The sequence below is a fragment of the Muntiacus reevesi genome, chromosome 22, assembly GCF_963930625.1.
Source record: "Muntiacus reevesi chromosome 22, mMunRee1.1, whole genome shotgun sequence".
NCBI classification, from domain to species: Eukaryota; Metazoa; Chordata; class Mammalia; order Artiodactyla; family Cervidae; genus Muntiacus; species Muntiacus reevesi.
The window spans coordinates 25,466,567-25,492,198 of record NC_089270.1 but is presented as its reverse complement, the minus strand read 5'-3'; the positions used below and the strand labels follow the sequence as shown (position 1 = coordinate 25,492,198).

At 37.6% G+C, this 25,632-nt stretch overlaps 1 protein-coding gene across 1 annotated transcript in view; it reads right to left on the bottom strand.

Moving 5' to 3' along the window:
• Positions 1 to 819: 819 nt before the first annotated feature.
• CDKL2 (cyclin dependent kinase like 2) overlaps positions 820 to 25,632 on the bottom strand; it is a 42,231-nt gene continuing 17,418 nt past the window's right edge. Inside the window, exons 5-14 of the mRNA XM_065914591.1 lie at positions 25,131 to 25,243; positions 22,254 to 22,393; positions 19,793 to 19,881; positions 17,829 to 17,964; positions 16,618 to 16,916; positions 13,227 to 13,320; positions 9,853 to 9,976; positions 9,522 to 9,628; positions 3,868 to 3,956; positions 820 to 2,829 (exon numbers count right to left, since the gene is read on the bottom strand). Coding sequence (XP_065770663.1) covers positions 3,891 to 3,956; positions 9,522 to 9,628; positions 9,853 to 9,976; positions 13,227 to 13,320; positions 16,618 to 16,916; positions 17,829 to 17,964; positions 19,793 to 19,881; positions 22,254 to 22,393; positions 25,131 to 25,243 — 1,168 coding nt within the window. The 3' untranslated portion in view covers positions 820 to 2,829; positions 3,868 to 3,890. The remainder of the gene's footprint in view (positions 2,830 to 3,867; positions 3,957 to 9,521; positions 9,629 to 9,852; positions 9,977 to 13,226; positions 13,321 to 16,617; positions 16,917 to 17,828; positions 17,965 to 19,792; positions 19,882 to 22,253; positions 22,394 to 25,130; positions 25,244 to 25,632) is intronic.

Genomic DNA, 25,632 nt, shown 5'->3' with positions numbered 1-25,632 from the left:
AGTATTCTTGTCTGGGAAATCCCAAGGACAGAGGAGTCTGGAAGGCTACAGTCCATGGGGTAGCAAAAGAGTCAGAGATCAGTTAGTGACTAAACAACAACATGGTAATTACACTTTCAAGTTACTTCACGTCTGAAGCTACAAAGAGAGAAAATTAGACCTTTTAAAAAGTGATGTGAGAACAAACTTTTCATTCGCATGGAGGAGTGTTAAGGGCCCATTTCTAATGCTAAAACACAACACAAAACAATGGGGGAAAATCCATTTAGTCCAATTTTCTAGGACCAGCCTTAAAACCTGAAAAACGGTGATGCTGAGGTCTCTCATTCCTGCCAATGGTTCGGTTATAGGAAGCAGAGCTTAGAAAACAAGTCAAGCAGATTTTCCTATCTAGTGTAACACATAATTTACTATAGATCCAGCCTTGGAGCAAAACTAAAGCAAAGGAACCAACGATGAGAGAGTCACAAGAGATAACGCATCTTCTGTGGCCCCATTTCTACAGGATGTTAGCTATCCTAACCAAGCAAGGTATTCTCTCTTACCAAGTAAGTTATTCTCAATCAAGAGAACCAGGTTTTAAGATTGAGTTTGTCACAATTTTTACCAGGTCATCTTTACAAGACAAGTAAAGGACAAGACAGGATCAGGCTGCTTGTATCACTGGCTGTACAAGAAAATTAACTTGCTACCCCTGTTTCCTAAATTTTGAAAAAAAAAATTAACAATTATTTCAAACTTATTTGTTAAAAATATGCAGTGCTGCATGCATTATTCATGGTCTCAAATAAAAACCAAGCAAAAACCATATATGGAGCTCAGTAAGATATAATATTTATTAATTTTAAAACATACATACACACAGCAAGCCCATTTCCCCCACCAGTACATACATATATTTTCTATTAGTAAGCGACTTAATCATACCCTTGTAGGTGAGAAAAAGTTAAACTAACCTCAAACTGAAAAGAGGAATTATTTTGGTTCAGTATCTATGGCCCCAATTTGTAAAATCTTCTTTTTCAAGTAGTTCTGCAAGTTCTAAACAGATAAGATTCTCAAGTCTTAACCTGGACTTACAGTAAATCATTATTAGCTCCTTAACTCTGAGGTTCACAATATGTTTTAATAAACAAAAAAATTCCCAAAAGCAAATACAGAAATGAGGTTATTGATCTTAGATCCTTAGACACTGAGATGATATTTTCACACTGATCTAAAAATTAAAACAACATATAAATAAACTAGAGAAACACTTGGTTTTTTAAGTATCATCTGTTTTCCATGCTGTAGAGTCTCTTGGCAGTATTTTTCAAAGTCAAAATAAAATAATATTTTAATGTGAAGCTGATTAGTATTTACACATGAATTTTTTTCAGCATGTTAGCCATAACAATCTAGTCAAATACCTGGTCAGAGGTTAAAGATAGAATTTCAGAATCAAGACCAATCTAAGGTCAGAATTTCAATATTAAGCTCCCAGAGAAAAGTGCTAGTTAAATTTGGGAGTTAAGTTCTAGCCAATGCCTTCTGGAAAAAAACATGTTGTTAAAATTGGTTAAGGCAAAAAAAATGTCCACACAAATTCTGGTCCCCTTAACAACTATTCTCTAAATGTGGAGCATGACTTACAACCCAGAAACCAAAATCCTGCAGTCCATTGGTTTAACATTACCACACAAAAGTTTGGACCACTCTGCTAGTAAAGATGTATGGGCTGATGGTAAATGATCTTGCACCTTGACAAAAAGTTTTGGGGAAGGCCTAAGTGTTTGAGGAACCAAGGAGAGAGGAACATCTCTAGGTTCTGTCTAATGTCACCTTCAAACTATCAGTGGGACAAGAGTGAAGTCCTAACAGCGGACATTCCCTCCCTAAAGCATTTCCAACTGGAGAGTTTCATAGACACTGGCCCAGAAAAGAGTAATCAGCCTGAGTCAACTGGTATAATGCAGTTTCAGCCCTCAAACTCTGTATGGTTACCTCTTTTTTTTTTTTCAAATGAGAAGCACAGTACTCAGCTCCAAGGTAAACTTAACAAAATTCTTCTTCACCACTCACTTCAATCACATTCCTACACACAGGAACATGAGCACTAGAATTTTACAAAACAGAGGACTATCCAATGCCAGAACCACACTAAGTTATTAGAAATAAAGGTTTCTTTGCAAAATTTGCTTTAGTGTGGATCTTAGAAGATCAGCAGAGAGGCCAAATTCCCACAATAACACTGATCAAACATTAACAATAATCACAGAAACCAAAGATACACTTCTATCCATAGACAGTAGTTACTTTTCTCCTTAAAGCATAGAAACAAGCAAGATTTTTAAATGTGTTTTATAATTAAATTTGGGTAAAGGAAACAGTTTCTCTTTTTGATCCTTTTTTTTTTTTTCCATTTTCTTCAAATGATCCTAGTTTTGATCATCTACCTCCACTGAACTCACTTCCAAATAAATGTACACATTATACAGATAACACACAAGATTCAATGCATAAATAACAAAACCTTTTAAATGCTTCTCTCTCTTTTTTTTACTCACTTTAAATACACAATCTACTAATAGTAAATACACATTCATACAACAAGAACCCTATCACTATTCTTTCATTTGATATATCTTGAAATAGCATCAACGGACTTGAAAGGTGAGGGGATAACAGTTTTTCAATCTTCCTGTGAAACACATGGATGATGTCTTTTCTTCTGCTGCAAGGCCTTTCTCAGAAAATGCAGGCAGTTCAGAAGTCAATGCTCAAAGCCATGAATCTCTGCTTCTAGAATTCTGTTGCACAAGAATGTCGTCTCAGGTACCACAGAAGCATCTAAAAGCAAAGGGGGATATATGTCACCCAATAGTTTATATAAATTCCTTCTAGAAATTGATTTCTACCTCTCTTGTTTTCTTACCCTGTATATATTGATAGTCTTGGTAGGTATTACATAGTCTAAGAAAACCATGTGTATCAAAAACAAGATTTTAAAGACAGTCTTCGGGATAATTACTCACCAAAATTATCATGCATAGCACATCCCCTTTTATATAAATAATGACTAATTTTGACAAAATAGATGCAAGTTTTAAGAGAGCTTGAAGTTTACACAGTATGTATAATGAATGCATTGAAAATAACTTCCACTAGGGCCTTGGAAAGGACCTCTAAAAATGAGAAATTAAAATTTAAACTTTGTTCACGTCACAGTAAATTCACATTTGGTGTCACAGACATTCAAAATACTTTGTGGAGGTTGAAAGATTAATTCCAACAACACAGTTATGAGAATGTGGGGTTTTATTAGCAATACATTTCACAGAGTTAATGAGATATTCAACTTTGAATGATGTGTGTGAGCTCACATAGAAAATTATCACCCCCAAAAGGTCTGATTTGGAGGGGGTCTGATTTTGATTTTTAGCATTAAAAAGTTCTATTTAAAAGGAAAGCAATCACTGGGTTTAGTGCTGATACCTCTTTTAGGAAAAAGATTATCTAGCAATTATTTACTCTTTCTTGTTTTACAAGCCCAAAGGGCGTATGACTGATAAGAGAGATAAGTCTGTATCCTCCTGGAGCACTTGTCACCCTAAGTTCACATTACTGTATCCAATAAAATACAGCAGATCAGTTTAAAAGCAAGAGATACAAGCTCTATGAAAAAGGATTTCATCCCAGAGACAAATGCTACTCCTGTTTTGTTTTTTTTTTTTAATAAGTGGTACAATTCTTTGTCTATCAGGAGTTCCCACAGAGCCAAACATGGAAGAATATTTTGGCTGAGAATCTGTAGCTTTAACAAGCTATTAACACAAAACATTTCCCATGAAGGGTAACACAGCTCCAAGTGTGAGAAATCAGACCTACCCATTTCAGAACCGACAGGACACTCAGTGCTGGTGTTCCACGGGAGGCAAATCAGCCTCTGAATCATCTGACAGGGGAGACTTTGACACCTAGAAGTTAATAATTGAACATAATAGATTCTCAGTAATTGCCAAAGTCCTACCTCCCCCACATCCCAATTCTTGTTCAAACATCAGATGATTAGGACTAACTATTCATATGGATAGCTCAAGCTGCTTATACAGGAAAAGATGAAGTAATGGCTTCATCATACTCTTTGACCTCATTGTTGATATATATGCTAAATGATACTTCTGATGTGCCAGGGCAATGTAAACCTGCTGTAACCCATGTTTACTACCTATCAACAAAATAAATGAATCAAAACCCTTTGGAAAAAAATACAAAAAAAAAAAAAAAAAAACTGAGGATGAAGGACAAGAGTCAAAACTTGGAGCTACAACCCTTCATGTGGGAGTAAGTTTCCAGTTTTGTTTGATTTTCACCACTGTGACTTTGCCCAAAGGGCAAGCCCTGCTATCAGGGCTACTCTGCTATCAGAGTAGTGAGGAAGTGTAAGACAGATCAGTAGAAATTACTCAATCTGAAAAAAACAGAAAAAAAGATTGAAGAAGGTGAATAGCCTCAGGAACCTGTAAAAACAAAACAAAAACCTACCAAAAGTCCTACCATATAAGTCACTGGAATTTCATAATGAGAAAAGAAAGAAATCATGGCAGGAAAAAATATTTGAAGAAATAATGACCAAAACTTGCCAAATTTGATAACAGAAATCAGTTTGCAGATTCAAGAAGCTCAGCAAATTTCAGAAGGATACACTCAAAGAGAACTATGTCCAAACATAAGATATTCAAGCTAATGAACACAAAAGACAAAGATTAGATATTGAAAGCAGCTAGAGAAAAATGACCAAGAAGGCAGTGGCACCTCACTCCAGTACTCTTGCCTGGAAAATCCCATGGATGGAGGAGCCTGGTAGGCTGCAGATCAGGGGGTCACTAAGAGTAGGACACGACTGAGCAACTTCACTTCCACTTTTCACTTTCATGCATTGGAGAAGGAAATGGCAACCCACTCCAGTGTTCTTGCCTGGAGAATCCCAGGGACGGAGGAGCCTGGTGGGCTGCCATCTCGAGGGTCACACAGAGTCGGACACGACTGAAGTGACTTAGCAGCAGAGAAAAATGAAACACTACATACAGAGGAACAATTCAAATACCTAATAATTTTCCACCAGAAACTGTAGTGACTAGAAGACAGAGAAATAATTATCTTTATAGTGCTTAGAGAAAAAATTTATTTTTAAAAAATGTACCAACTCATGTTCTATATCCAGTGAAAACATATTTCAGGAAAGAAGGCAAAATAATAATGTCATTCCCAAATGAAAGAAAAGTAAGAGTTTGTCATTATCATACCTGCTCAGTAAAAAGCATTACAGGAGGTTTTCCAGACAGAAGGAAAATAATATCAGAAATTAAAACTGTAATCTTTAAGAAAGAAGGAAGAACAACATTAAAAGTCAGCAGCTAGGTAAACGTAGAAAACTACTTTTATTTGCATAAACTGTTTAAAATACGACTATTTTAGCAAAAAGATAACATAGTGTAGTGAGGTTTTCTATGTATGTGAATAAAATACATATGCTAACTCTAACATAAAGTTCAGGTGTGGGGAAGAGAAATAGGTTTGGAAAGATTCTACATTTTATAAGTGATACAATACTTACTCTAAGTAGACTACAAAAAAATTAGTTACATACACTGTAATCCCTAGAGAATTCATTAAAAAATAATGCAGAGATTATCACCAAAGAGCCAATACTAAAAATATTTAAATGCAAAATAAGACTGGAAAGGAAAAACAGAGGAACAAAAAACAACTAATTAAAAAGACAGCACTAGATCCAAACACATGAATAATCATATTAATGTTTATTGGCCTAAATATTCAGTGGTAGGAAGGATTCTAAAGATATTCCCCTAAGGTATCTGTCCCTGGTTAGTCAATCAAGCTCACTTAGCTACTGCTGTGAAAGAACTTTGCACACGAAATTAATTTGGCAATTCAGCTGACCCTCAGATAGCTTATCCTGGTGGGCCCAAGGAATCACATGTGCCCTTAAAAGCGGAAGAATGTCAGAGAGGTGAGGCAGAAGAGGTAAGGGTCAGTCAAAGGAGTAAGAAAGTTTCAACCACAGTTGCTGGCTTTGAGGGCTGTGGAATTAGGCCATGAGCCATGTGAGTGGCCTCTGGAAGCTGAGAACAACCCACCAAGTTTCAGTCTGAAAGGAAACAGGACATCAGCCCCACAACTACATGGAACTAGATGCTGCCAACTACTTGAATGAGCCTGGAAAGGGATTCCCCCTCTAGAGCCTCCAGAGAGAAACGCGGTCCTGCTGATATCTTAATTTCAGCCTATGAGACTTTTTTTTTTTTTTTATGAGATTCATAAGGAGAGCAGCAGCTATACCTTGACTTCTGATCTATGGAAACTGTGAGGTAACAAATGGAGATGGTTTTAAATTGGTAGTAACTTGTTAGCAGAAATAGAAAACAAACAGACATTCCAATTAAAAGAATCAGAACTGACAGAATGGATACAAAGAAAAGATCCTAATTTATCTGCTGTTGGCTAAAGAAACCTTCAAACATAAAAACCAGATAAGCTGGAAGTAAATGAAAGTACTGATAGAAAGATATACTATGGTGACAAATAACTGTAAGTACGCTGGAATGAAGGCTTCCCAGGAGGCACGAGTGGCGAAGAACCCACCTGCCAGAGCAGCACCTATGAGACGTGGGTTCAACCCCTGGGTCGGGAAGATCCCCTGGAGGAGGGCATAGCAACCCACTCCAGCATTCCTGCCTGGAAAATTCCATGGACAGAGGAGCCTGGTGGGCTACAGTCCACAGGGTCGCACAGAGTCAGACGTGACTGAAGTGACTCGGCACGCACGCAGGCTGAAGTGACTATTTTAATCTCAGATAAAACAGACTTCAAGGCACAGAGCACCACGAGAGATAAAGTGAGACACTTCAAAATGATAAAAGGGACAATGTATCAGAAAGACAAAACAAGTATAAACATGTCTCTACCTAATAAAACAGATTTTTTAAAATACATGCAAAAATAAACAGAAAAAATAGATAATGCCACAATCACAGTGAAAGATCTTGATAGCACTCTTTCAGGAACTGATGGAACTAAACAAAAAAATCATCAAGAATATACAGTGTTTGAGCACTATCAACCTTAATCGAATTTCACATTTATAAAACACTACATCCAACAAACTAATTATATACATTATTTTTAAGAGAATAAGGTTTATTCACCAAGACAGACCATGTGCTGGGCCATAAAACACATCTCCATGCATCTAAAAAAAATCGAAATCATACAGAGTATATTCTCTGACCACATGGAATTAAATTACAAATAAATAATAAAGTATCTAAAGAATACCCAAGTATCCATTCAACAACACATTTCTAAATAATTAGTGGGTTAAAGAAGAAATTACAAGGGAAATTTTTTAAATGTTTGACCAGAATGATAATGCAAATATAACATATGGAAATTTGTGGGATGAAGCAAACAATGCTTAGAGGAAAAAAATTTGAAGTTATGTCTGTAAATATAAGATGTGTAAGCATGGGGGGTGGGGTGAGGGAGTGGAGACAGATTCCGTGGATTAAGCAATACTTCACTTATAGAATCTATCTTACAGATTGTTCCAGAAGGTATATAACAGACTTTTATAAATGTGAAAATGTTCTGTAGTTCAGTGGGTTGATGAACACCATAAAGTAAGGGTGCAAGGCAGGTCACAGCCTCAGAAGGCAGGCCCTTGGCTTTCCGTCTCCGGCTGGGTCTCTTCCCACCTAGATTTCCCACACATAAATTCATGTTATTTTGGTGTTAACCTGGGCTTTTTCAATACACCTCCTTTCTCTTTCATTGTATTTTAAATGCAAATGGAAGATGAACAAATAACCTGAGAGGAAAAACTGCAGAACCAGTTTACAAATGTAAAACGATTAGTTCAGAATGAGAAAGAAAAATACTGAAGAAGGGGGAAGGCAGCTAAAGCTTTTCTTCCATTGCAATGCAACAAGATTGAGCTGTGCTGACCCCAAAAGTGCTTTGAACAATAATGTGCTCACAAAGAGCAAGTGGGAAATTTTGCTTTAAAAATCTGCTTTACATTTAACTTTAGCAGTATACGAGGAATTTCCCGCAACACTGTAGTTCCTAAAAATAAAATCTGTGGCCATGCTTCATCTCCACACAATAGGAATTTGTTTAGCTTTAATGATGTTGCTCCCGAAATGGCTGGCAAGGGATAAGGCAAAAAGCAACAGCCGTCTATAAATGTTTTTCTCAGAATCACTCAGTAACTGCCTCTGTAATTCGTTATCCTCAGCAATAGCAGTCCCCTTGTTTGCAGAGTTGTACAAATTATTTCAGGAGTAACAGTAGGAAAAAGCACCCACATAGAGGAGGAGGGTACACACAGGGGCTGTCTAGGAAATGGAGATACTTCGGGATGGAGAATTCCAAAATAAAAGTTGCAGCAAGCAGAAGTAAAAACTTGTTTGAGGAAGAAAAGTGGGGAGAAAAAAGAAGTAAAGAGAAAAATTCAGTGATACATGTCTCAAGTTTGCAGCTAGTTATGGATGGCCCAAGAGATTAAAAAGTTTGCCAGTTTTCTTAGGGATATGACTATTGTTGATATGAAGGTAGCAGAAACATAAATATTCTGGAGAGATAAGAGAAATTATAGAAGAAGACTATATGGAATAGAAAATTTCTAGCACGAACCTAGAGGGGTGGGATGGGGTGGGAGGTGGTAGGGAGGTTTAAGAGGGACGGGACATATGTGTACCTATGGCTGGTTCATGTTGATGTATGGCAGAAACCCACGCAATGCTATAAAACAATTATCCTTCAATTAAAATAAATAAATTTAAAAAGAAAATCTCTAGCATGGATGGAACAGATTGCCCTAGGGAAAAGTGTCAAATAAATAATACCTTTTAAGAGGATAAAAATAATTCCAGCGTTTAACTCTTTGAAAGATGGGTAATATTAATAATTTTGGTATTATTGCAGTGAAATGCCATAAGCTACAATAAAGAATAGGTATGTTAAAGCCACAGCTAGGCTACATACACACACACACAATTTTTTAACCTATACAAAACTGATCACTGTAAGCTGGGAAATGTTTATGTAAATATATATGTAATAAGGGTGCGTAATGCAACGAATCATAAAATAAAATTTAACATGCAAATTTTACAGATATCACTAATAAACCTACACAATCCATTAAAGCAAACTCTCCATATGACACTTTAAAAGGAAGTATGCGTGCTAAGTCACTACAGTTGTGTCTGACTCTCTGCAACCCTAACGACTGTTGCCCATCAGGCTCCTCTGTCCACGGGATTCCCCAGGCAAGACTACTGAGTGGGTTGTCATGCCCTCCTCCAGGTGATCTTCGCCACCCAGGGATCGAACCCACGTCTCCCACAGTTTCTGCACTGCAGGCGGACTCTTTACCGCTGAGCCACCTGGGAAGCCCAAAAGAAAGTATGAGAGAAACCCAAGTTCCATGAAACCTACAGAGAGTATTTCTGTACCTGCTGTAAGGCGATACTGGGGGTGTGCAAGTCAATTGTGGCCAGAGACGGAATTCGAGATTCTGAAAGATTTTTGTTCTCCTTCTTTATTAGCCTGGAATTCCGAGCTAGACAAAAATAACCACGGACAGAGTGAGAAAATGAGACATTTTTGTTAGTTCTTCACATTCTATATCTGTCCTTCAGTCTGTAGTTATTGTACATAAGTCTACATTTTCACATACTTAAATATGTAAAGTTACTAAAAATTTTAATACTGTTAGTTTACTTAACATACATTTTAAATAATATATACAAAAAGGCTGAAATAGTAAAAGCATTATAAACATACCGATGCCTTCCAGGGCTTTTAGTTCAGGGAGATGATTATAATTTAGTTCAGGCAAACGGACATCCGTCTTTGAGTATTCCCTTCTTTTCTTATTTGCCTGAAGTAGGCTCCTTTCACTAGCAACCTAATATCATCAGAATGGTTAACACAAATGAATTAGCTTCCAGGTAAGCTTGTCCCCTTTCATAACTACTATATTCATATCTTAAAATTTATGGAATTCAAAAGCTGGAATAACATAAAGTTTGAGGAACACTAATAACAAATGAAACAACTTCACCCATTTATTTCAAATCTCTTCCTAATTTACTAAAATTGCTAACAAGTGGGGTGCTTGAGTGCTCTGAGTTTCTCCTTCTCCCTCCACCAACTGTCAGTCTAAGTTCTGGCAAGCGTCACAAGGTTAAAAGATGGGCATCAGTGTCCTGGTCTTTCAGGCCAGCAAGGTCAGGCCTTATGACACTTGCTCGACTTTTATGCATATAGTTGTTACTGACACCTGAATTGTGAATAGTTCATCTTGTCACAGATCACATCTCCTAGCACATTTTTCACTTTCCCAATGGTAATCCTGTTACTCATTTTTTTACATTTGTCCTTGTCTCGCTCCTCAGCATTAGCAAATGATATTATCTTCCTAGAAATACATTTTATTAAGGTATAAAGTATAAAATTATTATTCCAATTATTTTCCTAATCTTTCTTAGTACTATTACTTCATATTTTATAAAGTCTGGAAAAATAATAAAGAACAGAAGTAGCACCTCAATTCTGCACCTTTGTGAGTTTGAAATTTTCCCAATCTGTTTAAGAAACACAGAAACTCTACAATCTTTTCCACATTTTCAAAACAGATGATACACAGAGATATTATATGATTTGCTAAAAGGAAAAAACCACATATAGATGATGAAATCATATGTATGTCCATGTATATACACATACATATATAAACAGTGAAATATACACACAAAGACTATAATGACAGTGTCAAGCCCCTAAGGTTCCAGATGTCTTGAGTTTCATATTCTGTGAACTACCCTGCCTCCCAGAAAGTCTTCAGAAGTCCTGTACTGAACTTTTGAGTTTCTTTATTTGAGATGTTTCTATTTATTCTTTTAATAGAATAAGTGCTAAGCCTCAAGTTTCAAATCAACTATAAAATAAAATAATTAGTTTAAAAAAAAAAAAAAACTACCTGCAAGCAAAAAACAATAAAATAATGAGTCCAAACTACTAGATTTGTATACTCAAAAAGTGACAAGTTAAAATACATAAGAGATGTTTATAATAATATACTTATCTACATCTCAGAATCAGGGTACAAAGCATGGGAGAAGGGTATTGATAGTCAACCTAGAAGTTGAAGAAAGTGTATGCTGAGTTCTGCCTCTGTTAATTTTCATTAAGAAAAGACTCCATGGGTCTTCTCCCCACTAATCTTTACCTCCTTTCTTGAGTCCCTGTTCCAAAGGAAGATAAACAGAAATGAGATCTAAAATTATCAGCCACCGTTGATTATGTAATGCCTGAAAAGAAGCCAGCTACTTTGAGAAGACTTGCTGATTAAAATAGTCTTCCAGAGCAGATCAGGAATATAAACCACACAAAAAAATCCATAAATAAATGAGCAGAGTATAGGGGAAAAAAAAAAAAGGAAAGTACTATGGATACAGAAATTATAGGCTAAGAATAGTTAAAAGAAAAATAAATGCAATGTCTCAATCATGAGGGACAGGAAAAGAAGGGTATACTTTTCAGCTCTGAGGATGATGAAAGAGGTAGAGAAGGGAAAGTCCTGAGGAAAATACTCCCTTGGAAATATACATCCGTACCTCCCTGTTCCTGGCAGAAGAATCCACTCACCACATTTCTTAAGCAGTTTAAACGCATGTGACACTACTCAAGGTGTGGGGCAGAACAGTAATAAAAACAAAGAAAGTACAAATCCCTCCTGGGAAGTTTCCATTCAGGGAAAGGGGTAGCAGGGAAAAACAGACAATATATAAATAAGAGAATACAGAGGATGTCATGTAAGGGGAACTAAACAAGGGGAGGGGAGAAAATAATAGGAAACAAAATGAGTTAAAATATTTGAGAAGACTTCACAGTAAGATTTCATGAAAGTCAAGAGGGAGAGAAAGCAAATTCTTTGGATGATCTGGGGTAAGGATACTCTAAAAGAGAGGAAACAGCAAATGCAAAAACCCAAATGTGGGACCATGTCTAGCCACGTTCTAGGAATAGCAAGGAAATCAATGTGATTGGACTTGTTTAGTTGCTAAGTCATGGCTGACTCTTTTGCAAACCCATGAGCCGCCAGGCTCCTCTGTCCCTGGGATTTCCCAAGCAAGAATGCTGGAGTGAGTTCTCATATTTTACTCTCAGGGATCCTCCCAACCCAGGGACTGAACCTGTGTCTCCTGCATTGGCAGGTAGTTCTTAACCACCAAGCCATCAAGCTGGATGGACTGGAGTGATCAAAAATGAGAGGAGCCAGGAGCGGGATGGAGGGGTGGCAAGGGTAAATCACTCAGGGACCAAAAGGCCCTGAAAGCACTTTGGTTTTCTCAGAGCTAAAAAGCCAACAGAGGGTTTTGAGTGGAAAAGCAATGATGATTCAACTTAACTTTTTTAAAAGAAGCCTTCTGGCCTAATAATACTCCCTAAACCCTCAGAAGACCTGTGAACCCTGACATGATTCTACTACTGCAATCTGACACTATGTTTTAATCTGTTTATTCTCTGCTAGACCAGGAGCTCCTTGAAAAAAAGATTAACTTATTCTTCTCCAGTGTTTTCTGCTTAATAGATAATAAATATCTGTTAAGTGAGGAAATAGAATACTTCTACCAGAAATCTGATCTGGGTGAGATAAGATAATTTACCTTTTCGTCTACTCTATAAAGGTACTGATTACCAAACATTAAGTTAAGAAAATTTATGATTACTGAAAAAAACTAAAACAGATATCATTTTAATAACAACATCTTTTTGACTGAGGTATAGTTGATTTACAATGTTATATTAATTTCTGCTGTACAGGAAAATGATTCAGTTATATATACATTCTTTTTTATATTCCTTTCCGTTATGGTTTATCTCAGGATATTAAATAATAGTTCCTTGTGCTGTACAGAAGGACATTGTTGCTTATCCATTCTATATAATAATAACATCTTACATTTAAATTTCTAGATTCGTAAAACTTAAACTTGACTTTGACAGGCTAGGATGATATATACATAGTTAAGTTTCTACACTACGATGTGTCTCCCAACAAAACTCTCAGTTCTTCACTACCATGTTTAATATTAATAAAGCCTAGAAATGACTAATGCTTGCTCTTCTACCACTGAAAACAGTTCACTTACCAATGTGGTCACATTAATATTATAAGCTCCTGGTGGAGAATGTTTATTTGGTTTAACAAATGGAATACAATACTTCTTGGTTTTCTCATCCACTCTGTAACAAAAACAAACAAACAAAATTTATGTTAGAATCAGCAGTAATTATTTTTTTCAAGCATAAAATTAAATGACTCAACACCAAGTGACATGAACGGACATGAAATTGAGCAAACTCCAGGAGAGAGTGAAGGACAGGGAAGCCTGACGGGTTGTAGTCTGAGGTTGCAGAGAGTTGGACACGACTTAATGACTAAACAAAAAACTACCAAGTGACATGCAGTTTAATCGAATTTATTGCCTATTCTTTTCATTCCAATCCCTAAGAAAGGCAATGCCAAAGAATGCTCAAACTATCACACAACTGCATTCATCTCACACGCTGGTAAAGTAATACTCCAAGCCAGGCTTCAACAATACATGAACCGTGAACCTCCAGATGTTAAGCTGAATTTAGAAAAGGCAGAGGAACCAGAGATCAAATTGCCAACATCTGCTGGATCATCGAAAAAGCAGGAGAGTTCCAGAAAAACATCTACTTCTGCTTTATTGACTATGCCAAAGCCTTTGGCTGTGGATCACAACAAACTGTGGAAAATTCTGAAAGAGACGGGAATACCAGACCACCTGACCTGCCTCTTTAGAAATCTGTATGCAGGTCAGGAAGCAACAGTTAGAACTGGACGTAGAACAGGCTAGTTCCAAATAGGAAAAGGAGTACGTCAAGGCTGTATATTGTCACCCTGCTTATTTAACTTATATGCAGAGCACATCATCAGAAACGCTGGGCTGGAGGAAGCAAAAGCTGGAATCAAGATTGCTGGGAGAAATATCAATAACCTCAGATATGCAGATGACACCACCCTTACGGCAGAAAGTGAAGAAAAACTAAAGAACCTCTTGATGAAAGAGGAGAATGAAAAAGTTGGCTTAAAACTCAAGATTCAGAAAACTAAGATCATGGCATGTGGTCCCATCACTTCATGGCAAATAGATGGAGAAACAGTGGAAACAGCGGCTGACTTTATTTTTGGGAGCTCCCGAATCCCTGCATATGGTGACTGCAGCCATGAAATTGAAAGACACTTCCTCCTTGGAAGGAAAGTTATGACCAACCTAGACAGCATATTAAAAAGCAGAGACATTACTTTGCTAACAAAGGTCCATCTAGTCAAGGCTATGGTTTTTCCAATAGTCATGTACGGATGTGAGAGTTGGACTATAAAGAAAGCTGAGCACCAAAGAATTGATGCTTTTCAACTGTGGTGTTGGAGAAGACTCCTGAGAGTCTCTTGGACTGCAAAGAGATCCAACCAGTCCATCCTAAGGGAGATCAGTCCTGGGTGTTCACTGGAAGGACTGATGTTGAAGCTGAAATGCCAATACTTTGGCTACCTGATGCGGAGAGCTGACTCATTGGAAAAGACCCTGATGCTGGGAGGGATTGAAGGCAAGAGGAGAAGAGGATAACAGAGGATGAGATGGTTGGACGGCATCACCGACTCAATGGACATGAGTTTGAGTAAACTCTGGGAGTTGGTGATGGACAGGGAGGCCTGGCGTGCATGGGGTCGCAAAGAGTCAGACACGACTGAGGGAGGGACTGAACTGAACGGAACTGTACTACTAAATGCCCACAGCCACACCATGCAGCAGCAGATATGCAAAACCAATTATCTCTTTTATTATGACAACCTCTTTTTGTGTTATCAGACTAAATAACTATAGAGTCTCTTCACCTTAAATAATACAACTCTATTTTCTTAGGACTCGGTAAATCTTTTGATCAAACACTCATAATTTTCATCACATTGGCCAAGAAGTCTTTTGAAACAGCAACCTGACAAGAAGGAATAGCAGGGACTTCCCTGGTGGTCTAGTGGTTAAGACTCTGCCTTGCATTACAGGGTACGTGGGTTCAATTCCTGGTCAGGGAACTAAGATCCCACATGCCACAGAGCAACAAAGCCTGTGCACCTCAACTACTGAGGTGTGCCTTCTAAAACTGGTGTGACACATGTTTGCTCCTTTATTGGGCCAAATGAGTAAAATACAGAGACTCCATCTCTCCCACATCCATGGGCTAGCATTTGAAGAGGAGGAAGAGTATTACCATGCTCTCCAAATTACCTCTCAGTTCCGCAAGTTGTACCACCTCCGGGATCTGTATTTGGAGACTCCCTCCTTCCTTGAAGGCTGCCTGAACCAGATGCTCAGGTGCCTGATGACTCCCTTGGATAACCTTGCTATAACTCACTCTCTCCTTACGGATTCAGACTTGACCCATCTGTCCCAATGTCCAAACATTAGTCAGCTAAAGGGCCTGGATCTGAGTGGTGACCTCCTGACGTACTCCAATGCTGAGCTCCTCTCAGTTCTCCTGGAGAAAGTCGCAGGCACACTTGAAACACTGGACTTAAACATGTGTGGGATTAGGGACTTCCATCTTGAAGTCATCCTCCCTGAGCCATTGCTTCCAGCTCAAGTCCTTCAGCATGCATGGAAACCTTCTCTCCATGGCTATCATGGAGAAGATGCTGCAACACACTTCCGCACTGCCCAGTTTAAATAAAGAGCTGTATCCTGTCCCTCAGAGTTTGCGGTCCAGGGGAATCCGTCAACCACAGAGACTTGCACAGTGTCGGGCTGAACTGTTTGAGATTCTGAAGGACTTAGGACGTCCCAGGACCATTTGGATTAGCTCTATCTCCTGTCCACAGTGTGAAGGTCATGCATTCTATCATCCTGAGCCCATTATATACCAGTAAATATCCTTGCCTAGTTGATTGCCTATATCACAAATTTTCTTGGATACTAAAAGCTAGGACAGAGTTGCATCATAAGGGAACAGAAACTCATGGTTTCAGATATCTGCTCAAAGTGAATATGAGAAGAAAAAATGATTCAGCAAAGGTGCAGGATAGCAGAGGAAAAAGTTGACTCTGAGAGGAAAAGGGGGCTTGGAGGACAAGTGTCCTAAAGAGCCAGAAAGATAAACCTAAATTTCATTAGGTGGACTTGGAGCTTTTGACACATATGAAGCTACCCGTGGTTGGATGTCTCTAAAGATATGGTCAAAAATAAAGAGGCCCTCAGTGTAAACTTAAAAAAAAATTTTAAAAAAAATAAATAAATAAAACTAGTGTGACACAACCAATAGTCAGTGCACTGCAACGAAAGATCATGTGTTTTACAAGTTAAGACTTGACAGCCAAATAAATACATAAATAATTAAAAAAAAAATAACGAAGAGTATCCAGAAGTCTAAGAGTAATAATGCAGGTGGCTGGACTGATAAATATTTGCAGCTTGTAAATATGTAAGAACATTTTGTTCTTATTTTCCTAATTCATACCTGTAACTCTGAATTCCTGAGATAGTTCCCATTCCAGAAGTAACAGTGGGAGCTGTTGCAGAAAGATTGTGTGTGAGTGGGGGAATTGCCATGCCTGGATTTCTTGTTTGGTCCACGCTGCCATTGCTGACATCTCGGAGGCTCGTTGAAGGCACTATTTTGACGGGGCTCATCCCATTGTCATTGAGACAGCTGGCATTTGAAGCTCGACTTGCTTTTTCCACTTTTTCTCCATCTGTTTTTGATCCTTTTATTTTAAATACTTTAGAATCCTTAATTTGGGGATCAGCATTGGTATCCTGTTATAAAATGTTAACAACATTAATGATCTGAGCAGAAGGAAAAAAACCTTTTCCCATGAAGTACTTGTCAACAAAAGCAGAATTTCAGAGAGATCACCTTTCTTGGGCTCCGGTTTTTCTCATTCTACCTATGGAATTAAAACCAAACCTAGGATTCTCAGTCAGACACCTATTTCAAATGAAAATGCAACTCACACTACCTCTGACATATATATATACAGCCCCCATGCAGCAAAGAAGACCAGCGCAGTCAAAATTAAATAACTTTTAAAAAAAATTATACATACACATAAGCAGGTATACACATACCAAATTATACTTCAGTGGAAAACCATGAAAGAGGACTCAAGCATGCCGACTTTTGTTCTCATGTATTCAAGAGTCAGGGAACACAAAATTGAGTCCTCTTTCTTCTTTGGGTTCATTTGAGAAAATGTGAGTGAGTTGGTGGTAGATTTGAATTATCTTACTGAGAACAGATGCTGGATAATTTACCAAGAAAAGTAAATTTCAAATAAGTTGAGTACCCAAATCTCAATTTTTAAATGCTCTACTTTATATAAAATTCTAAAAATTATATTTCTCTCTCCTATTATCTAAGGGGAAAAAACGGTGTATGTGTTTGCATATGAGTGTGCACATGCACATCTAAATGTTCTTGAATGAGTATGATTTCCCGACAAGCCCTGTTGTACAGACTTGAGTACAGTAAGAACTCAGTACATGATATCCTAAGATTTTTTTAAAAAACAGGTAATGTCTACAGAAAATACATTTTTATAACTAATCTAAAAGTGAACTTGTTAACCACTCAGGAAACTTTTAAGATCTTCAATATCCCATACCCCCCTCAAATTTAAGGATATATTAAATTTAAAATTTAATATGCCTTAAAACATGGAAATTTACCTGTACCACAAGTGTTTTTCTCTCTTCACCCAAGGACTCATCCTTTTCCTTTTCCTTCTTTCTGATTTGAGATTTTTTAGATAAAGAAATGTTTCTGGCATCTTTCTGTACTTTTAACTGCAGTTCCTGAGGAAACCTACATAAAAATACATTTGTCGATAAGACTGTATGAAACAGATAAATCTAGGGAAAAATTGATGTTCAAGATATTTATCTTTAAGATTTGAGCATTAAACTAGACTGTGTTATTCAAAATGAGAAATGAGGTTTCTGTGGACCGCTGGAGATCTCTGAAAATCTTCCAGGAGGTTCGTAAGATCAAAGCTCTTATCTTAGTATGAAGGTGACTTCTTTTTCACCATGCTGACAGTTGATGAAATAAAAAGCAACGGGGGGTAAACTGCAGGCACCTTACCAAGATTGAAGCAGAGGCACCAAACTTTACAGAGGTACAAAACTTTACAAACCTTACACAAACTTTATTATATTCTTCCTAGTCACAAATTCTCAAGTTTAAGTTGGGGAGGGGCAGTTTTGTTTAAGAATGTCCCTGATGGAACAGTAAGCATATATATACATATATATATGTGTATATATATATATCCATTATTAAATCTATACCCCTGAAAAAGTACCTCCATTGCAAATCAAAGTGCAACGGTTGCCTGAACAAAAGCACTTGTGTAGCTGGTTGAATTACAAGCTAAACTAGCCACTTTCTTCATGGAACAGTATTACTTGAAAAACTGATAGAAAAATTATTACTACTCAGACTTGGGGTATTCAGCAGATATTTTCTTTTAAAAAATGAACAAAGGAGTGTGTTACTTCAAGGAAAAATCCAATAATATTTGCATTAATGATAAAATTCACCTTTTTATAAAAAATTAGAATTTCATTCAACTTGTATCCACTACTGTGAACTTAGCAGATTCCTAATACTAAAGGTTTTTCTGATGAGAATGTGACTTTTTTATATAGCCCAATGAAATGTCAACATTATTAAATAAAGCTCTATATAACTTAGCAAAAGAGTATTTTCCAAATGACTAATGAATGATTCTACAAAAGCATGCATGAGTAAAAGATCTACTCAAAGTGCAAGACGGATAAGTGGATTTTAATGTAATGGGAAAAGTTCATTGATACGGTTTCAGATTCCACAATACAAGCAACTTTTAAGAAACTACTGCTGTCAAGTTTGGGTACAGTATCAAAGTTTTTTGGTATGGAATCAAAGAAAAATACCCACAGTGATCTAAAACAACTATCAAAATTCTCTTCCATTTTCCAACTACATATTTATGTGCACCCATAGTTTCTCTGTATATTTCAACCAAAACAACATAAGAAATCAAATGTGGAAGCAAATACGAGGATCCGGTTATCTTTTACTAAGTTAGATAATAAATAGATTGGCAGAAACATAAAGCAGTGTCACTGCCACTCATCTCACTATTTCTTGTTTTGCCAGCTGCACTGATGCCAGCGGCTGGAGCAGCACAGGAGACCATGCCAGCTATTCTGGCCCCCACTGGTTTGGCACACCAAGGTCTCCACGTGCATCCACAGTCAGCAGTGTCATAGGAGTGGGTGTGGTGTAAGTTCAGCAGCAACAGGAGACGCCACCTTTGCAAATGCATCAGGACCCAAGATGATAGCATCGCACAGCTGGTAGCAAGACCAGAAATCAGTGACCCGAGTGACGGAGGTCATCACAGGGAGAGAGAAAGAACGGCATGAAGGGACTGCTTCGTGAAAACCAAGAGCCCTGACTTGGTGAATGCAGGGGACCACTCCTAGGAATGTGTTGCTGCCAAGGGTGAATGGAGGTAGGGTGGTAAATATTTGAGATCCTGTTAGAATAGGTGGGTAAAGAAATACTGTTTGTTACTGTTATGTACTGCTATGGGGGCCTTACTTTGACCCTAGGTTGATGTGACATAGAGCACATAGTACCGTACCTCTCAGCAAATCCATCCATATGGAAGAAATCATGGTGCAGGAGCTCCGCACAGAAGGGCCTTTTGTCTGGGTCAATATGTAAGCATTTCTGGGAAACCAAGGAATATATACTGTTCATATCAAAGAAAAACTGCCTACATTCACATGTCTAAACATAGAAAGTTCTTCTTCAGAGTCAATGAATTTTAAACATCTATAATAAGTGATAAGGAATAAAGCACAAATCTAGACAGTGACCACCAATGACTGCTAATATCACAAAAAGAAAGACCGCCAGACATTCAGTGTCTCTGAATATACAAACCTCTTATGAAGTATTCTTGCCAAAAATTCAACCTAATTCCAATTAAGCTCTAGCTCTACTATGAGTTTATAAAAAATATGGGACATGGAGGAACATATTAAACTATAGTATGTGAAAAATTCTATGGGACAAACAACCTATTTTCTTTAATAGATAAATGGCAAGGTTTAAATAAAAAACAAAGAGGTGAAGAGGAGCTTGTAAATTAAGTGTCTTAGACATATCAACCAATTGTGATCTCTAGACTTCATGTGGATCCTAATTCAAACTATAAAAAGGAATTATGAGAAAATCAATGAAACTTTGAGCACTGATTAGGTATTTTATATTAAGAAATTTTTGAGAATTTTTTAAATTTACAGTACTTGCAGAATGGAAGGGAAGGGAACTACTCTGCGCTTATTATTGTGCTAGATACTTGACATAGATGATTTCATTTTATCTTATTCTTTCATTTTCATATAGATTTTATTATATCTTGTTCTGACCCAATGGAACCACTCACAGCTAGTAAAAATAGAAGGGACTCAATAAGTAGCTTTACATGAACAAGAAAATTATACAAATAATTAAGGTATTTGTAAGTGAAATACCATAATATCTGCAATTTGCTTCAAAATACTCCAAAAAAATGTTGCTGAGGGAATTCCCTAGTGGTCCAGTGCTTAAGGTTCTGTGGTTCCACTAAGGGGGCGGAGGTTCAATTCCTAGTCAAGGAAATAAGATCCCACAGGCCACACAGTAAAAAACTGCTGAGGAAAAAAATTCCTAAGTGTGTGGATAGGATAGATGAAATATTTGCCAAAGATTTTTAACCATTGTAGCTAATGACCAGCTTATGGGGGTTCATGACACCACTATTTTTTCTACTTCCTTTTCTATGTTTAAGATTTCCTATAATAAAATGTTTAAAAAGTCATATGATTCTACCATAAGGGACATAAGTTGGACAATCATTTTACCTTTATTCCTTTTAAATCTCTTTACAGACAGATCATAAAGCTAGTCTAAATAAAGAATATTTGGATCTGTTACATTATGTAGAAAAATAACAATGTATTTTTCTAAGAACTTGTTATAACTATTCATAAGCTTACCAAGCTTTTTTAAAAAGGAGTTATTTAAAGAAGTAAAAAAGCAAAAACCATCTTAGCTAAATGTTATGTGGCCCTGCTCTTTCAGAGATATTTATTTTATCGACACTTTAGGACAGGGACCTCCCTGGTGATCCAGTGGGTATGACTTCGTGCTTTCACAGCAGAGGGCACGGGTTTGGGTCTGATCCTTGGCCAGGTAACCAAGATCCAAGATCTCACATGCCACACAGTGTGGGCCACCCCCCCCCCCAAAAAAACAACAACAAACAACCACACTTTAGGACAGTCCTAACTAATGAGGCTTTTTTGAGCTAATAAATCCAAAAGGCCCACTTTTAGAAACAATTTGATCCAGTGGGAATGTCCCTAATATCTTCCTCAATTAAATACAAGGCAAAGGTGACGATCATGTAAAAATTAGCTTCAGTGAATCTAGTGGTTGAATAAAAGCCCCTTTTTAACAATATACTACAGATCATGATCTGTAGACTTTAATACTTTAAAGCCCTAGATTTAAATACTTCACTACTCATCTTTTCATTTTCTTATCCTATTTTCTCCTCTTTTCCACTTATACAAGGCCTGCATTTTAAATGTTAGACATTAAAAACACATCATTATGGGAATGTTTTCACACTTAAAACATGCTAGATAATACAAAAAGATTTTTAAAAAACAAGCAAAATTTTCAGGCTTTTATCTCTGGCATTCCTCCATCTCTGTTCCCACCAAATTAAACTCTTAATGTTGCTGTTGTTGTTCAGCAGCTAAGTTTATCCAACTCTTTGTGACCCCGTGGACTGCAGCACATCAGGTTCCTCTGTCCTCCACTCCCCCAGTTAGCTCAAATTCCTGTCCAGTGAGTCAGTGATGCTGTCTAACCATCTCACCCTCTGCAGCCCCCTTTCTCCTCTCTTAATGTACAAAAATTTAAGTTGTCAGAGGAAGTTGTTGACCGAAAAGATCAAGCAGACCAGGGAAAAAAAAAAAAAAGGGAAAATCAAATCCCCATAATTGTAAATTCCCTGTCAGAAAGAGCACAGAAAAAGTATTGATTACCTTTGCTAAATCAATCACAACTTCAGAGAGTCTGGGATAGCGTCTTTCAAGAGGCACCATTTCTTTGATTTCAGGCAACCTTACTCCAGCAAACACAGGATTTTTATAAAACAGCTCCTGATGTCTTGGAATTAGATTACCTAGCAGTGAGAATAGCACACATCTCTGTCATTATGCATCACAGGACAGGTGGTGTGGAGTAGAGATGACAGGAACTCGTTATGTAAAAGTGGGGACTCTCTCAGCAAGCGAAGGCAACCAAAGACAGCGGTCTCATGGTGGTGATGCCTGGCAGTCATTATGGTGGTTTTGCCACAAGTCAACTCAAAGGAAATCAACATTCACATCTCAACATACTCATTCAGAAAAGTTCCCACACTACTGTGTAGAAACATGAAGACATGAGGGTGGAGCTTAGGAAAAGGACAGGTAAAGAACATTGCATAATTTCTTATAATGGTATAAAAAAAATGCTTTATTTCCAACAACAAAGCACAAAATGCTGACCCAAACAGAAAATGCTAATAGTTGTATGGTCAGAATCTAATCTAAATTAAAAAGTTCCATTAAAAAAATTTAATTTTTACCCAAGTGATGTTTGCCTGATTTAATCACTTTTGTCTTTACTCTCAATTTTAATATCTAACCTAATATAAAATACCCAGATAACCACGATGGTGTGATCAATCACCTAGAGCCAGACATCCTGGAATGCAAAGTCAAGTGGGCCTTAGGAAGCATCACTACAAACAAAGCTAGTAGAGATGATGGAATTCCAGTTGAACTATTTCAAATCCTAAAAGATGATGCTGTGAAAGTGTTGCACTCAATATGCCAGCAAATTTGGAAAACTCAGTAGTGGCCACAGGACTGGAAAGGGTCAGTTTTCATTCCAATCCCAAAGAAAGGCAACGTCAAAGAATGCTCAAACTACCACACAATTGCACTCATCTCACATCCTAGCAAAGTAATGCTCAAAATTCTCCAAGCCAGACTTCAACAGTATGTGAACTTCCAGATGTTCAAGCTAGATTTAGAAAAAGCAGAAGAACCAGAGATCAAATTGCCAACATCCTCTGGATCATTGAAAAAACAAGAGTTCCAGAAAAACATCTACTTCTGCATTATTGACTACGCCTAAGCCTTTGACTATGTGGATCACAACAAACTGTGGAAAATTCTGAAAGAGATGGGAATACCAGACCACCTGACCTGCCTCCTGAGAAATCTGTATGCAGCTCAAGAAGCAACAGTTAGAACTGGACATGAAACAACAGACTGATTCCAAATCAGGAAAGGAGTATGTCAAGGCTGTATGTCACCCTGCTTATTTAACTTCTATGCAGAGCACATCATGCAAAATACCAGGCCGGATGAAGCACAAGCTGGAATCAAGATTGCCAGGAGAAATATCTATAACCTCAGATATGCAGAAGACACCACCCTTATGGCAGAAAGCGAAGAACTAAAGAGTCTCTTTAAAGAGGAGAGTGAAAAAGTTGGCTTAAAACTCAACATTCAGAAAACTAAGATCATGGCATCTGGTCCCATCACATCATGGCAAACAGATGGGGAAACCATGGAAACAGTGAGAGATGACAGACTTTATTTTTTGGGGCTCCAAAATCCCTGCAAATGATGACTGCAGTCATGAAATTAAAAGACACTTGGAAGAAAAGCTATGACCAACCTAGACAGCATATTAAAAAGCAGAGACATTACTTTGTCAACAAAGGTCCGTCTAGTCAAAGCTATGGCTTTTCCAGTAGTCATGTATGGATGTGAGAGTTGGACTATAAAGAAAGCTGAGCGCTGAAGAATTGACACTTTTGAACTGTGGTGTTGGAGAAGACTCTTGAGAGTCCCTTGGACTGCAAGGAGAGCCAATTAACCTATCCTAAAGGAACTCAGTTCTGAATATTCCTTGGAAGGACTGATGCTGAAGCTGAAACTCCAATACTTTGGCCACCTGATGAGAAGAACTGATTCACTAGAAAACACCCTGATGATGGGAAAGATTGAAGGTGGAAGGAGAAGGGGATGACAGAAGATGAGATGGTTGGATGGCATCACTGACTCGATGGACATGAGTTTGAGTAAGCTCTGGGAGTTGGCAACGGACAGGAAAGTTGGCGTGCTGCAGTCCATGGGGTCACAAAGAGTTCGACACGACTGAGTGACTGAACTTACTGACTGAATATAAAATATACATATGAAAATTCTGCTGTAAGAAACCACTGCGTTGTTTATGGAATTTCTAACCTAAACACTTAATCCTCAAGATATTTCCCATCATTTCCATTTTCTAAACTCCATCGCCCAACAGAAAGTTGACATTTCAAGAAATATGAGAAGACTTTGATAATGTAGCTTTGAAATTCTGTACAAAGTACAAAGAGCAAAAGTCCTGACTGAAGCAAGATTAAATTACCTTGGAAGTCCCTGTGTCACTCAATGTGAAGATGAGAATGAGGTAATAGTCATATTATACCAAATGCTTGCTGACCCAAAGATAATATGATCACTTGTATTCTCTCTACGTGTGACTTACTTGAATGCAAATGTGCAGAAAATGTCCAATGTTTGCTCTTTTCTTTAGAGGGGAGCTGGGCAGGAGGACAGGTAAAAGCATTATTAGGATCATATGTCAGATAGACAAAACCAGGCAGAGGATGAATGAATGAATATTTACATCTATATACAGAGAGAGAGAGAGACAGAGAGAGAGGGAGAGATGAGGTTTTCCTATTTGCTCCCTATATTCATTCAAAATACGCATCATCTTTAGTGTACCAACAACTTGCAAAATCAATACAAACCAATAAAATCACATGGGAAAAAATTACTAAAATTTAAAATACAGATGCATAATCTTACCTAAACACACCATAATATGATATAACTGATCAATATCAGAATCTCCAGGAAAGAGGGGCTCCCCCATGAGCATTTCAGTTACCAGACAGCCGATGGCCCACACATCAACAGCCCTGAAAGAAAAGCAATGTGATGTAAAATCTGGGATCCTAATGTGTTTCAGTTCAGTTCAGTCACTCAGTCGTGTTGGACTCTTTGCGACCCCACAGAATGCAGCACTCCAGGCTTCCCTGTCCATCACCAACACCTAATATGCTTACTATGACTGAATCTGTCTGCATATTGTTGTTGTTCAATCACCAAGTTGTGTCTAACTCTTTGCCACCTCATGGACTGCAGTGCACCAGGCTTTCCTGTTCTTCACTATCTCCCAGAGTTTACTCAAATTCATGTTCATTGAGTTGGTGATGCCATCTAACCATCTCATCCTCTGTCATTTGCATATTACTATTTTGTATTCTTGGTATCAAGAAAAGTAATAGTAAGCCTTAAATTATGCTCC